Source organism: Moschus berezovskii, chromosome 12 (assembly GCF_049115385.1).
Source record: "Moschus berezovskii isolate FMDL1 chromosome 12, NW_MosBer_1.0, whole genome shotgun sequence".
In the NCBI taxonomy this organism is placed as follows: Eukaryota; Metazoa; Chordata; class Mammalia; order Artiodactyla; family Moschidae; genus Moschus; species Moschus berezovskii.
Genome location: NC_142471.1, coordinates 60,944,335 through 60,960,124, shown reverse-complemented (window position 1 = coordinate 60,960,124; position 15,790 = coordinate 60,944,335). Strand labels below are relative to the sequence as shown.

Below are 15,790 nucleotides of genomic sequence, written 5' to 3'. Positions count from 1 at the left end.
AAGGGAAGCCCTTTTTAATTGAAGTATATTTTATTTATAATATTGCATTGGCTTCAGTTGTACAGCATGGTGATTCAGTATTTTTGCAGAGTATATTCCATTATAGGTTATTATGTACTATACAGTATATCATTGTTATTTATCTATTTGATATATAGTAGCTTGTAAAGTTATGACCAACCTTGATAGTATATTAAAAAGCAGAGACATTACTTTGCCAACCAAGGTCCGTCTAGTCAAGGCAATGGTTTTTCCCGTGGTCATGTATGGATGTGAGAGTTGGACTGTGAAGAAGGCTGATCGCCGAAGAATCGATGCTTTTGAACTGTGGTGTTGGAGAAAACTCTTGAGAGTCCCTTATACTGCAAGGAGATCCAACCAGTCCATTCTAAAGGAGATCAACCCTGGATGTTCATTGGAGGGACTGATGCTAAAGCTGAAACTGCAATACTTTGGCCACCTCATGCGACGAGTTGACTCACTGGAAAAGACTCTGATGCTGGGAAAGGTTGCGGGCGGGAGGAGAAGGGGACGACGGAGAATAAGATGGCTGGATGGCATCACCGACTCTGTGGACATGAATTTGAGTGTACTCTGGGAGTTGGTGATGGACAGGGAGGCCTGGCGTGCTGTGATTCATGGGGTCGCGGAGAGTCGGACACGACTGAGCGACTGAACTGAACTGAACTGAACTGATCTGTTAATCCCATACCCTTCATTTGTCCCTCCTCCCATACCTCTCCCCTTTGGTAACCATAAATTCATTTTCTATGTCTGTGAAATGCAGACCTGGATTTGAATCTGGGCTCTGCTGTTTCCTATCTATGTGTCTTAGACAGACTTCTGAAACTTTCTGAACTTCATGTCCTTCTCTAGAAAATAGTGATAATCATGGGATTTTTGCAAGGCTTGGATGACTAAATACATGTAAAACATTCAATACATGTTCTGCACAGAATAAATGCTCAGTAAGTGGTAGCTTTCAATGATTAAGTGTTTTTAGCCTATCTAACACAAGTTCACAGGTAATATGGGGATTCCCAGGTGGAGCTAGTGGTAAAGAACCACCTGCCAATGAAGGAGACATAAGAGATGCGGGTTTGATCCCTGGGTGGGAAAGATCCCCTGGAGGAGGGCATGGCAACCCACTCCAGTATTCTTGCCTGGAGAATCCCATGGACAGAGGAGCCTGGTGGCCTACAGTCCATGGGGTCACAGACTCAGACACGACTGAAGTGCCTGAGCATGCACTCACAGGTAATGTAAATACAGAAGGAATGTGTGTGAGCTGGCACAGCTATTGCATTAGATGGAGTACTGCCTTTTAGGAGATATAGAAAGGAGTAAGTTCTTCAAGCTTTGTGGTGAAAATAAGTGCACATATGACTTCTGTGATAGTGGAGAGGAAGGGGCCTTTATATTTGGTCTTTCAAAATAGTATCTCTGCTTGTTCACACTCCATTCAGAGAACAAGTCTTTTTTACTAAACCTTGATGAATTCTGTGCTAAAAATACTCTATTCCCATTTGGTGCAGTGAAATGTCATATCCATTAAACACCAACATACCAAATGCTGCGTGCAGAACCTCAGCCCAGCAAATTCAAATCAACAGGATATTGTGCTCATCCTCATCTTCTTCATACTCTGGGTCTCAGCAGATAATTCTGAAGGATTATCTAAGGCTTAATTGTTATCTTTTAAATTTTAAAAATAAAGAACTCATGTACTCCAACAAATTCACTTTTATAATTTTATTTATTTTTGACTGTGCTGGGTCTTTGTTGCTGTGTGGGCTTTTCTCTACTTGCAGCAAGCAGGGGCTGTTCTCTTGTTGCAGAGCATGGGCTCTAGGGGGTGTGGACTTCAGCAGCTGGGGCTCCTGGGCTCTAGAGCCCAGACTCAATAATTGTGGTGCACAGGCTTAGTTGCTCTGCAGCATGTGGAATCTTCCCAAATCCAGGATCAGATTCATGTCTCCTGCATTAGCAGGCAGATTCTTTACCACTGAGCCACCAGAGAAGCCCCCAAACTCACTTTTAAAGAAAGGAAGTTGTGGCCCAAGGATAAAAATGACTTCTCAAGGTCACAAAAATATAAAAGTGACAGTACTTGGCCAAGAACTCCAAATATCCAAGCTAATTTTTTCCCCGTAATAACACAAAGATACAGAACTTTCAGAACTGGAAGGACCTGATCCAGTTCCAGTAAGTTATAGAGAAAACTGAGGCCAAAAGAAACTTAAAATGTTTCACCCCAGGCAGTACTTGAAGCCAGCACGTTCTAGAGTTTTGGGCCAGCACATTCTAGAGTTTTGAGCCAACTTTTATAATCACAGGCTTGATGCTCTTGATATGTCACTGGTCAGTCCAAAGTGGTTATTTAGAGTAGGGGCCCCAAGATCCCAGTTAATGGACTGGAAATGAGCTATCAATATTAGAATCACCTTAGAGATGTTTAAAAATGAATCTGAGGTGAGGTCCCCAGAATCTGTATGGTTAATTAGTTTGTTAGTTAATCCATATAGTTAGTTTGCTTTCTGATTCTAAGGGACATCCAGATAGGGGAACCATTATTAACAGAAGTCAGTGCTTTATGTTCTGTTTTCTGCTGAGACTGACCTATGATCATTTCCAGCTGATGACGAGATACCTATGGGAAAGCTTAGTCAGGCAAAGTCCTGGGCCACCAAGGAGCCTCTAAGATTTTAATCTGCAAAACCAACCTCAAGGTAATTAGAGCAAGGAGAGAGCTGCCCTCACCAGATGGAGATTGATCTGAAATAGAAACACATCCAGGAGAACAGAAAGTGATCTAGGAACACTCGGTCTCATCTCCCAGGCACGGGTGGCCACTAAATCAGAATTGGCAGCTCGACTTCTCTTGGGAAAACATCCTTTTAAAATAAAGGTTATCCGTTTAAATATTTTAAAACAGAATATTTGAGAGAACACCATTTTTAAATGTATATAGAAATTGTAACAATGAATCATCATGAATAATAGACAAAGATAGGAGGTTCTGTTTGGTCAAGTTTCACAAAATAAGAGCTGGAAGGGCTCTCTGAAACCTTTTAGTGAAAGAATTCTAAACACATCTGAGGGTGTGGCTTCTCCTCTGGTAAGTTTTTCTCTAAGTAGAGGATCTCAATAGAGATCACACCTCTTGCTGATGACTTTTGTTAGTTTACCTGTATAGCATCCTTTCCTTTTTAACAGCACTCTAGTTTTACTTTAGAGAATTGCTCTTACCTTACTGTCATTCCACATGGTTCTCATCCATGGGTTCCAGGAGTGGGCACCTGACCCAAGCTTGGCCAATCAGAGCACTCTATCCTTAACCAAAGTAACTGCTTCAGGGATGGGCACTTGGCCAATGAGCATCAGACCCCAACCTTTGCTAGAACTACTGAGAAAGAGGTTATGGGCATAGTTAAACTGACAATAGACAGGGAAAAATGTGGAAGCAGTGACAGATTTTATTTTCTTGGGCTCCAAAATCACTGCGGATGGTGACTGCAGCCATGAAATTAAAAGACGCTCACTTCTTGGAAGGAAAGTTATGACAAACCTAGACAGCATATTAAAACGCAGAGACATCACTTTGCTGACCAAGTCTGTATAGTCAAAGCTATGATTTTTCCAGTAGTCATGTATGAATGTGAGAATTGGGCCATAAAGAAAGCTGAGCACCAAAGAATTGATGCTTTCAAATTGTGGTGCTGAAGAAGACTCTTGAGAGTCCCTTGGACTGAAAGGAGATCCAACCAGTCAATCCTAAAGGAAATCAATCCTGAATATTCATTGGAAGGACTGATGCTGAAGCTGAAGCTCCAATACTTTGACCACCTAATTTGAAAAGCCAACTCATTGGAAAAGACCCTGATGCTGGGAAAGATTGAAGGCAGAAGGAGAAGAGGGTAGCAGAGGATAAGATGGTTAGATAGCATCACTGACTCAATGGACATGAATCTGAGCAAACTCCAGGAGACAATGAAGGAGAGGGGAGCCTGGTGTGCTGCAGTCTATGTGGTCAAAAAGAGTCAGACATGACTTAGTGACTAACAGGCAACATTGGAGCTGCTGGGGGTGTCTTTCTGCCAAGAATGGGGAGACTGCCTTAGGAAGAAGTCAACATGGGGGAAAATAGAGCCAAAAGTCAGAGAAAGACCGATGAATGATAATATCATATTCATATCCAGTCCAGGTTTTTCTGAAACTAGATGAATTTTGATGTTTAAACTATTTGATTTCAGCAACTGAAAACCAAAAGAATCCTGACCACTGTGTCTCCTCAGGGATCAGAAACTGGGGTTGCAAAATGGTCATGAATATTCCGGAATTTACATAGATAATTCTTAAATACTCATTAAGTGTTGACAAGGTTTGAAGACAGGAAATGGGATTAGGCTTTTCTTCACTAGACCACTAGTGATTGAGAATGACTTCCTGTTAGCTGAGGAAACTTGGCCAACATCACACAGCCTCAATACAATAAAGCCCTCTGAACCCAATTCTCTTAGGAAAAAGCATACTGTACACCTTAGAAAACAACGGTACATATCACAACAAGCCGAGTCTATTCGATCATTATTCATATTTTACAGACAAGATTAACTTACCCAGGGTCACGGAATTAATAAGTGGCCACACTGAGATGAAAACTTGGTCTGTTTGAGTCTAAAACACATGGCGTTAACTACTCTGTCTACTGCCCTAAAGAGAAAATTGACATGGGCACCATCAGGATAGACTGACAGGCAAAAAGGGGAAAATATGAGTCACATTTCATTTCTCATATAGGACTTACTTTTGCCTCTTTAATTTTTCTGCATGGTGCCTTTTAGAAATAAGCCCCAGTGGTATGCAAATCCTTTAAGTGTAGGCACAACTTCTCGCTCATTTTTGCTTTGAGTTGTATATTCATTTTTGCTTTGAGTGTTTTGCACATAGGAGATCGATCCTGGGTGTTCACTGGAAGGACTGATGCTAAAGCTGAAGCTCCAATACTTTGGCCACCTCACGCGACAAGTTGACTCACTGGAAAAGACTCTGATGCTGAGAGTGATTGGGGGCGGGAGGAGACGGGGACGACAGAGAATGAGATGGCTGGATGGCATCACCGACTCGATAGACGTGAATTTGAGTGAACTCCGGGAGTTGGTGATGGACAGGGAGGCCTGGTGTGCTGTGATTCATGGAGGCGAAAAGAGTCGGACACAACTGAGCGACTGAACTGAACTGAGGTGGTCAATAAACTTTTTCAATGAAATTGAACTTTCTGTGTCCATAGGTGTAGGTATACAGTTTGAGTAGCAGAAAGAAAAGAGACAGAAATATCTAGTACTTGCCATCATATCTACATTATATAGTACATTGTGCCTAAGTGTTCTGACTTAGTTGAAAATAATTTTGTGACAAGTACAGAAAGCCACACAAAGTAATACAAAACAAAAAGTGTATGTGTGTGTATGTATGTGGTGGCTTGTTAATAGAAGGCTACAGAAGTATCTCAAGGAATTCAATAGCAGGGAACACCACCATTGGATCTCATGAGGGATGGAGTAGAAAATGGTCAATCATTAGGAATAAGGGTGCCTCACCCTCTCCCCTCTCCCACAGCCTTCTTCCTCATCTATCTCCCTCTGGGGTGGATGCTGTGTTGTGCTGCCTAGATCCTCATTCAGAAATAAATGACTTATATCCCCAGCTTCTGGGACTACTACCAAAAGATGGGTCTCTACTGTCTGCCTTCTTTGGGGATTGCCTTGGCTGAAAAAAACAGCCTCACTAAGGCCATGCTTTCTTCCAGGGACAGCAGAACTCTGATAAAGGTATAAAGGTCTGATTCCCTTGGTCCAACTTGGGAAAACTGAGAAAGGACATCTCAGCTCTAGAGCTTCCTACAGGGTTGCTTTTATTAGAACTGCATCACAATTCAGCGGCTCTCTTTGCCAAATCCTAATTCCTTCTCCCTTCCAGGTGTTGGTCTCAAAGGTACTACCTAATACTTAACTTCTCAGAATCTGGTTCTCAGGTGACCCAAGCTGGGACTCCAAGCCTCCCAGTCTTCTTCCCATTCTCCCTCTGCCCTTTCTTTTAATTTGTTTATTTGACTGTGTTGGGTCTTAGATGCAGCATACAGGATCTTTAATGCATCCTGCAGGACCTTTCATTGGACACACGGACTCTCTAGTTGTGACACGGGGGCTCCAGAGTGCTTGGGCTCGGTGACTGCGGCCCACGGGCTTAGTTGCTCAAAGTGGCATGTGGGATCTTGGTTCCCCAATCAGGGATTGAACCCATGTTGCCTGCATTGCAAGGCAGATTCCTAACCACCGGACCACTAGGAAAGTCCCCTCAATCCCTTTCCACTCTCTGCTTTTCCCTTTCCCTTTTCTTACCCCTTCTCCATCTTCTTCCCTTCCTTTTCCTCTCCCTCCCTCTCTCCTTCAGATGTAGTTTCTCACCCCTGCTTCTTTCTGTGCTTCGGCTTCCTTCTCTTCTCCTCTGCTCTTCTGGTTTGTAGACCACTATGGCTGCTCCAAACTGGAGTGGTGCCTCAGACACCATCGTTGTAGCATATGTTTTTGGTTACCCACCCAGATGCACTTTGCTCAGTTGGCGAACTCATCCTGTAGCATGGCTGCTCACATTGCTTCCCGTCTCTGAAAGATTGCCCTTAGCCAACTGGAACCTTCTCAGCTGGAGATGCCTGAGAGGTTATGCCCCCATATTCTTTGGTCACTGATCATCAGATGGGGGGTATAAATGTCCACCCTCCTTGCTTCAAGGCAGAACGCACTCTGTGGTACAATTCATTCATGCTTTAGAGATCCCCTTGGGTTCAGGCTGAAGCTAGACTTCTCCTGAAAGTTCATCTTTACATCTTCCCTGCCCTGTGCTCCTCCCTGTCCCTTACCTAAGAGTACTCCTTCAGTAAATCCCCCTGCTTCAAGGGAACATGATTTAAGATCATCCCCTTACAGGTATGGTGCCTCGGACCAATTGACTCAGACTCTGCTGCTCTAGTTCCAAATATCCAGGAGGGAGGATGGATTGGCTCAGGCTGAGCCAGCCCAGCTTCTGTATTGGGCACTTAGATTGGGATTGAGGTGTTCAGTCATTTACGGCTGGGTATAAATGACCCAGTTGCACAGTACAGGGTAGATGAGGAGTACAGGGAGAGAGGGCAACTCTCAGAAAAGTCGATTCCTGCAAGAGTGGACCTGACCGCATGTCCTCCTTCTCAGTCTTTCTTGAATTTATCTTCTCCATCAACCTCCTCATTTCTCACCTCTCTCCCCATCTGCAACCCCAGGTTCCAATCGGAGGGTTAGATTTTGAAAGGTAGCACTATGTAATGGAGAAAGGACTGGGCAGAATGTCAGGAGGCCTGGGTTGTAATTTGCTTCACATCTGTGGGTCTCAGTTTCAAGGTAAATTAGACAGTTTCTTTGCTGGCTTAAATAGTCAATGCCTCTGTTAAAGCAAATGGCCAGAATCTAGATCCAAAATCTCTGCATCTCTGAAGTCAGCAGAGTGCCTGGCACAGAGTCTGAACACCATTAACATATAGAAAACAGGAGGTAGCCTTTAGAAATGAAACGACAGTGAATTACATCAAGGCAATAAGGTAGAACATGACTCCAAAGCATACAATATTCTGGGTGTGGGGCCCACTAGTAATAACTGGTACTTGCATGCTCAGTTGCTTCAGTCGTGTCCGACTCTTTGCAACTCTGTGGACTGCAGCCCACCAGGTTCCTCTGTCCAGGGGATTTCCCAGGCAAGAATACTGGCGTGGGTTGCCATTTCCTCTTCCAGGGGATCTTCCCAACCCAGGGATTGAACTCTTGTCTCCTGTGTCTCCTGCATTGCAGGTGGAGTCTTTACCGCTTTGTGCTGTTCTCTGCTAAGCACATCATGTGCTATTCTGATTATTGCTGCTAAAAAGTCACTCTAAAACTTGGCCTTTTAAAATAATGATTTTATTATGCTCATAGATACTGTGGGTCAGGAATTTGGACAGAGCATCATAGGAATGGCTTGTCTCTGTTCCATGATTTCTGGATCTTCAGTTGGGAAAATTTGCCAGTCTGTGGTGACTTGACAGCTGAGAGCTGAAATCACCTGGAGGCATCTTCATTCACAAAAGTGGTGCTGATGTGGCAATTGGCTGAGACCTCATCTGGGGCTGTTGACCAAAGCTTGGGCTTCCTCAGAGTGGTGGCCTTGTGCTAATAGGACTTTGCATGCAGCGACTCAGGCCTCCAAAAGAGATCCTCCCAGTTTCACAAGGCAGAAGCTTCATTGTTTTTATGACTTCACTTCAAAAGTCAAACTGCATCATTTCCACTATATTTATCAGTCACCAGGCCATCCAGATGGAAGGATCAAGAAATTAGGCATCATGTCTTGATGGGGTTAGGGCAAGGTTCTCATAGAGCATGTAGGATGGGAAATATTGTTGTGGCCGTATTTGTAAAATTCAACTCACCATGTGTGCCTTGTTTCATCTAATCCTTCTGGAGTAGATGTCGTTGGAATAGGCATTGTTGTCCTTACAGATGAAGAAACTGAGGCTCAGTGAGGTTATGTAACTTGCCTGTGGACAAAGCCAATACATGACACGAAAGGACTTAAACCCAATCTGTACCAAGCAGGTGTTCCCTAACAGAGATGCATGCTAATTTGCTTCCATTGTGTCCAACTCTTTGCAACACCATGGACTATAGCCTGCCAGGCTCCTCTATCCATGGGATTCTCTAGGCAAGAATACTGGAGCTGGTTGGCATGCCCTCCTCCAGGGAATCTTCCTGACTCAGGGATCGAACCTGCGAGTCTTAAGTCTCCTGTACTGACAGGCATGTTCTTTACCACTAGCACCTCCAGGGAAGCCCCCCTCTAACACACATGTGCTGCTTATCGGACAAAGGAACGAAGAAAGTCAGACATTCAAAGGCCAGATCTCCCTATGTGTGGGATTGGGAGTGGTTGGGTCTTCTTCTCATCCCCCCATAACCCTGATGTCAGAGTTGATATCTTCACCATGTGGTAAAGGAATCTGGTTCCTACACATAACTCCGCAAGGTGTTGCTTCCCAGAGACTATGTAACTATTATGTATACCTTTAATGCCTCAAGTTTGCCAGATACATGCTGCCAGAGTTGCTGTCTGTCCCACCTGCCCCTCTAGTCATTCAGCAAAAGAGTCTGAGGAACAGTAAGCCAGAGGAAGCTCTGATCCCCTCCATGAAGGCAGCACACAGAGCCAAAGCATGCCAAGAATATCTCCTCTGCCCCGATTTCCTTTTGAAATCATCTCTTCCCTTTATGTTCGAACAAGGACCACTTCTTCTAGGAACTCATCTTGGACACTCCTATGATACTTAAAATCAGAATGTTTAGGTGATATTTGGCACTCACAGCTTATTCTGTAGTTCTTTGTGTCCTAATCACCCTGTTAGTCTTCTAAGGCCCCACAGGTCAAAGACTATGCTCTATTCCTCAGTTTTCCTCCCCAGACCACAGAAAAGATACCCCATTAGTAGGTACTCACTAAATATGACTGATTAGATCAAAGGGCCTTGTGAAGTTTATTATCAAATTTATAACATGTGCATCTTCAAAAAAGTAGTTTTTGAGAACCTACTCTATCAAAGACATTGTGCTAGGTGCTAAAATACCATGTGATCCAGGAGCAGGAATTCAGAAAGTCAGATCTGAGCCTTGTGGGCACTCAGCAGTATGTCAGTAACGTGTCAGAACTGATGTCTAGAAGCAAAGCATCCTTGGTCAGATTGAGGCCTTCGTAGCGGATACATCTGATGCAAGTGCTGTAAGGTTACAATCTCTGTCAGCTGTCGGGTGATTCGAGAGTCAGACATTCAGAAGTCCCTGAAGAAGGCTTTAAAAATCCAAAATCTTGAATTTAACTTCTATAAATTCTCCAAATGATGTTTTTAGCTGGAGCTCTCAGGTAGGAAAGGAGGGGCCTAACTGTCTAATTAGCCATCTTGTAACAGGCAAATTTCTCTACTCTTCTTCCATTTGTCACTATTTCATCCCAAAGTGTTCCCAAAAGCCATGCCCTTTAGAAACACGTTTGAATGTTCAAACTCAGCTGATCAACCTGATAATAAATGATAGGCAATCAATATGAATGTTCATCGTCAATCATTATTTACTACATAAATTCTCAATCCAAATATAACCCCATTGTATAAAACTCTTTACTCAACATACTGTCACCAACAATAAAGTAACTCCTGTAAATAATTACCTTTGGGATATGAAAGAAAATGTAAACATTTTATTTGGCAGTTGTTTCTGAACACATGAATAAATAAATGGAAAAGTACATATTCATATTTCTTTTTGGAGTAACAGATACCATTAAACGCTTATTTACACATCTTCACTGCAAAGAACAGTTACACAATTCAGTTTTGTCTTATAAAAGGTAACTTCCCACACCACTGGACTGGACAGGTAAGGATGGAGATACGGGTAGTGCTTGGTTCTAGCAGTCTCAATGTTTGAAAGGCAATCATTTGCAAGTGTGAAAAGAAGAGTCATCATGCATTTGAGTTCATCCGGATCATGTACTGTAGAAAGTTACTGATGGCAGCCACAGAATTTGGTGTGTCATGCGCTTAAGTCAACTATGACATGTTTGTAAATCTGTGTGTTTCCCTTAAAACTGGAAGCAAAAAGAAAATTGCGTTTATTAATGGACACATGCGTGAATGATCTTGGTGCCTGAACATTTAATTCCTGAAATTTCACAAATTTGGCTTTCTCTGCATCCCAGTTATACACTTGAGTAAAGGAATAATCACTTCCAAGAATTGCATATTGATAGTTATTTATCTGAAGAGGCTGGAACACCATGGATCCTCGTGATGGCATCCTCTGAATATCCTGAAATGAGGAGCCTCCCCATTTCATTACTTTGGAATCACCAATGAATCTTGTCAAGCAAATGTACACATCACCTTTCACTGAGAAGTGCTTAACGGCATATACATCCTCCATGTTAGGGATGTCGGTTTGGTTAGTGAATAATTGTATTGCTTTGTTCCACTGATAAATGACAGGACGCTGGGAACTACTGGACAGTATTAAATGAGGCGTTCTGAGAGTCTGAGGTGTTCTGGCTATTTCTAGATATTCCACATCCGTATCCCTGTACCATGCATGTAAAGATTGATGGGAGTAGAATCCATTTCCGTTCCATTTATAAATGGTAGTGAAACCAGCTTTTGAACTGTCAGCAACAACGAAGTACCAGTTGTTTTCAATCTTGAATGTTTCAATGTCATTGGGTTTTCGGATTTTGAGGATTTCAATGTCCTGGATTTTTATGAATTTATTTGCAAAACTGTCTCGCTTATAGATGTGAGAGCCACCAAAGAGCTGGGCCACAATGATGTAGAGCTGAGTTTCAATGACTATAGGCTTGCATACTACAGTGGACGTGCCTGGGAAAGACAAATGAGAGATTAGGAGGATGGCCATCCTCTTTTGGAGCATGTTAATACACAGGCTGAGACCATGCAGCTGTCACCAAAACTTTGTTTCAGCCTGAAATAACAGATTTCTTTGGTTGATTAGGCAAAGTCAGTTTTTTAATCAGATCCAGTGGCAACAAAACTGTGCCTTTTTGCCTCATGGAGCCTTGTTACCAAGGATAGTGTTGTCTTGTCACATACAATGTGTACTAGACATTCAGGACACATGGCTACAGCATGAGTTTTCCCTCTCACTTCTTCTTCTTCATTGTCTTTAATTAAAAAAAAAAAAATTTGGCTGCACCACGTGGCACGTGGGAGCTTAGTTCCCCCACCAGGGGTTGAACCTGCACCCCTTTCATTGGAAGTGCAGAGTCTTAACCACTGAATTGCCAGGGAAGATGGCCAGGGAAGTCCCTCTTCTTTGTCTTTTTTTTTTTTTTGGCCAAGCAACACATGGATCTAAGTTCCCTCAACCAGGGATTGAACAGGGAAAGCAGTGAGTACTAGCTACTGGACTGTTAGGGAGCTTCCTCGCCTCTCACTTCTTTTAGAAAAGAATCATTGCTTTCCCTGACGTATCATGAGTTAGTCACAGTAATTCCAATTTATTAAGCACCTACTTTATGCTTTGCCAGATCATCTCATTAAATTTCCCACCAATCTTAAGAGATAAATGTTATTATTACTCTTCTTTTTGCAGGTGAGCAGGCTGAAAGTCAGAGAGGTTCGATGCTGCTAGAAGGCAGAGTTGGGATTCAAGCCCAAGGCTACCAGTGTCCCTATGCTTTTAACTTAACCCAGGGTAAGGAATTAGCTGTATTGGGGCTTCCAACTTGGGCTTGGATTCTACAAGGTTCTAGGACAACCTCACCAAGTCTTGAGCAGTGGCCTGGGCAGCCCACGGCTCTATCCTCAATTGCTGTGTTCTCTGTAATGAATGGCTTCTAGCTCTAGAATCAACTAACTTTCCCCTAAGAAAAGAGAGATGTCACTCAGGATTTTTCTGAAGCTTTAGGTCACTAGTGGCAGAAGAGAAGGAAGAAGAATCCTTAAGAAAAGTGAAAAAGGGGTACAGTCATGGGCGATGCTTCTGAAAGTTACTTTGGGAAATCTCAGAAAACTACATGGGGGTCTGTCAGAAGCCTAGCTCAGTATCCTTTGTTAAGAGTTTAAGTTATCAATAGATTCTGATCTTCTAGAGGGAGGTTGGTCCTCAGAAACCCAAACAAGGCAAAGGCAAGGCAAATCTAGCCCCAGGTTTTTTCTAACTGCAGCTCTAAGGTCTTTGAGGTAATAAGTTCCGCATCAACTCTATTAATTGGATGCATGCATAGGCAAAATTATCCTATTTATGACCCTTCTCAAGACTCAGCTGATTCTGTGACTTTGAGAAAATGTCTTCTCTGGGGTTCAGTTTTCCCTTCTCTACAATGAAAGTTGGAACTAGATTAGAGATGGCTGCTGCTGCTGCTGCTACTGCTAAGTCGCTTCAGTCGTGTCCGACTCTGTGCAACCCCATAGACGGCAGCCCACCAGGCTCTGCCGTCCCTGGGATTCTCCAGGCAAGAACACTGGAATGGGTTGCCATTTCCTTCTCCAATGCATGAAAGTGAAAAGTGAAAGTGAAGTCGCTCAGTCGTGTCCAACTCTTCACAACCCCGTGGACTGCAGCCTATCAGGCTCCTCCGTCCATCGGATTTTCCAGGCAAGAGTACTGGAGTGGGGTGCCATCACCTTCTCCTTAGAGATGGCTACTAGTTTTCAATCATGTACCAATATTGACTGATTGATTGGGACTGTCTGGAGAACTGTATTAAGAAGGATTCTGTCCTCTGCAAGAAGGAACTTTATGATAGATTAACAATGTCTATATGGGATGAGGGAGGGGATAATGACTGCATATATGACATATATTCATCATCCTGGACTAGATAATGTCATCTGGAAGTCTGCAAATATATGACTCATTTTTCTTTCAAGTGCTTATCTAAAGATTCATTCATAGCAATTGAGAGACTGTACACATGTAAGAAGAAGCTGGTTTAGATTGCACAAAGCCCTGCTGCAATCCATTGGAGAACTGAGGGGGCTTCATGAGGAAGGGAAGCATAGACTTCCTCCTTGAGAAGGAAAGAGGATTCTAGGAGGGTCTCAGTTTGGAGGGGATTCAGTTATCTGGGCACCTTAGTCTTAGGCAAGACCCAAACCTGTCCTGATCCTTTGCCAACAAAATCTAGTTAAAACTATCCCAGCCTTGTCAAGTGGATGACCTTCTATGGGGATGTGGGAGTGCTCTCAGAAGCAAGTTTAAGTGTGTTAGAAGCTAATGCTGATGTGAAGGTGACTTCAGAGGGAGCCTCATGTTCTAATTTATGACTTAAACACTTGAAAGTTGTTGAAATGAGGAAGAAACTTAAAAGATGACCTAAGTAAAAGTTTTCATGAAAAAAAAAAAAGATTTCCATCATCAAATTAAATGCAAAAAATACTAGAAAGAGGTTTGTGTTCTCACTGCAGGATTTCTCAGAGCCTCTAATGTGTGTTATTATGAATCTCCAAGAGGGAGATATGGGTCCCAAATTTATTGGACCATAAAACCCTTATGTCACAAGCCATACATGAACATTTTGCAGAAGTAACGTTTTGCAATAAAGCTTGAGATTCATCTATCTAAAATAAACTCATTCTGTAGTTTAAAAAAATGGACTCAGTGAGAGTGTAGCTTAACTAGTTTGTTTGTGGCAGAACCTAGGTAGAACCTGTAATTCTTAGTCCAGTACTTTTTCTTTCAGGAAAAAAACCCACTTTTTATTGCATATTTACTAAGATAGGTCCTATGCTAAGTTTCTTGAACATATGTTCTCATTATTTTATAACAGCCCTGCAAGTTAAGTATTAGTATTACCATTTTACAACTGAGGAAATTATGCTTTAGGGAACAATCTCAAATGGTAGATTTAGGATTCAAATGATTCTAAACATGGTAGCTCAACTGGTAAAGAACTGCCTACAGTTCTGGAGACCCAGGTTTGATCCCTGGATCGGGAAGATCTCTTGCAGAAGGAAATGGCAACCCATGCCAATATTCTTGCTTGGAAAATCCTATGGACAGAGGAGCCTGGTGGGCTGCAGTCCATGGGTCGCAGGAGTTGGACACGATTTAGTGACTAAACCACAAACCTGCCCAAAGCATTCCCTGATATCACTCATCTTTTCCTTTTGCCCTTGACCCAAGCAGTTTAACTTTCCATTCAAAATACCATCAGCCTTTTCATACCTGTGATGTTGTCATAATTCCGGAAGGTCTTTTCTACATGGTCCCATTCAAGGAAAATGCACTTTCCAGTAAAAGGCTGAGCGATGACAACATACTCATCGTTCATATAAGAAAAAGTGTCTATGGACAGTGATTGATAAGGCAGGTCTTGAGACTTTGCAAACTCTGCAAAAATTGAAAATAATGATTAGTAGCTGTGCTAATGCCTCATTCGTTGGCTAGATCTCAAATGTCCATAAGAAATATATTTATTCTAGAGAAACAGTGAAATGGCAATTTTACTTTGCTTTTAAACACATGAAGTTTTAATGGTTCATGATATCTTTAAATTGCTCAGTTGGTTTTTAATGTATAAAAAATATCAGTTCCTGCATATGTAAAAAAAAGAGTGTAACCCTTAGTTTAATTTTACAAGATGGAATAATTTGGAATACATTACCTGTAATGATGCAATCAAAATCCTTGGAGGAAAGACTATTGATTTTGCGCTTCTTGTATTCCGGAGGGCCTTCACAATAGATGTCTTCGACAGTTGCATTGGTGTGGCTTAGCCATTCCACCAGCCACTTCAGTTTACAGTCACAATTAAATGAATTACCTCTCAGGTCACTGAAAGACAAACTTCAGCTGCTTTTGATATACAAGGGTCCTTCCTTCACAGGCATGACTTTTACCATAGCAATTACACGAGCAGGATGCTCTCACCTGGTTTTATAAGGAAACCAGGAAAATGCACTTATAATGCCTTATAATCTACCTTGAACCTGTCTGATCATTCCCTTTGGGCTCAGAGAGGACCACAGTGTACCCTTGCAAGCCACTCCAGTCAATGGAACCTTATAACTTACTCCCTCTTGGATTCAAAGGTAGTTTAGTCTAGAGTTGTGCTGTCTATAGAAATACAATGTGAACCACATATGTAGTTTAAAATTTTTCTATAGACACACTAAAAAAGTAAAAAGAAACAGATGAGATTATTTTTAATATCATGTTATGTA

At 42.3% G+C, this 15,790-nt stretch overlaps 1 protein-coding gene across 3 annotated transcripts in view; it reads right to left on the bottom strand.

The window, feature by feature from the left end:
• Positions 1 to 8,612: 8,612 nt before the first annotated feature.
• LGI1 (leucine rich glioma inactivated 1) overlaps positions 8,613 to 15,790 on the bottom strand; it is a 42,869-nt gene continuing 35,691 nt past the window's right edge. For 2 of the 3 annotated variants that reach the window (XM_055425056.2, XM_055425055.2), the window contains 3 exons: positions 15,232 to 15,401; positions 14,793 to 14,957; positions 8,613 to 11,482 (listed from right to left, as the gene is read on the bottom strand). In XM_055425056.2, coding sequence (XP_055281031.1) covers positions 10,647 to 11,482; positions 14,793 to 14,957; positions 15,232 to 15,401 — 1,171 coding nt within the window. In that variant the 3' untranslated portion in view covers positions 8,613 to 10,646. The remainder of the gene's footprint in view (positions 11,483 to 14,792; positions 14,958 to 15,231; positions 15,402 to 15,790) is intronic. The other variant, XM_055425057.2, reaches the window with a different exon arrangement.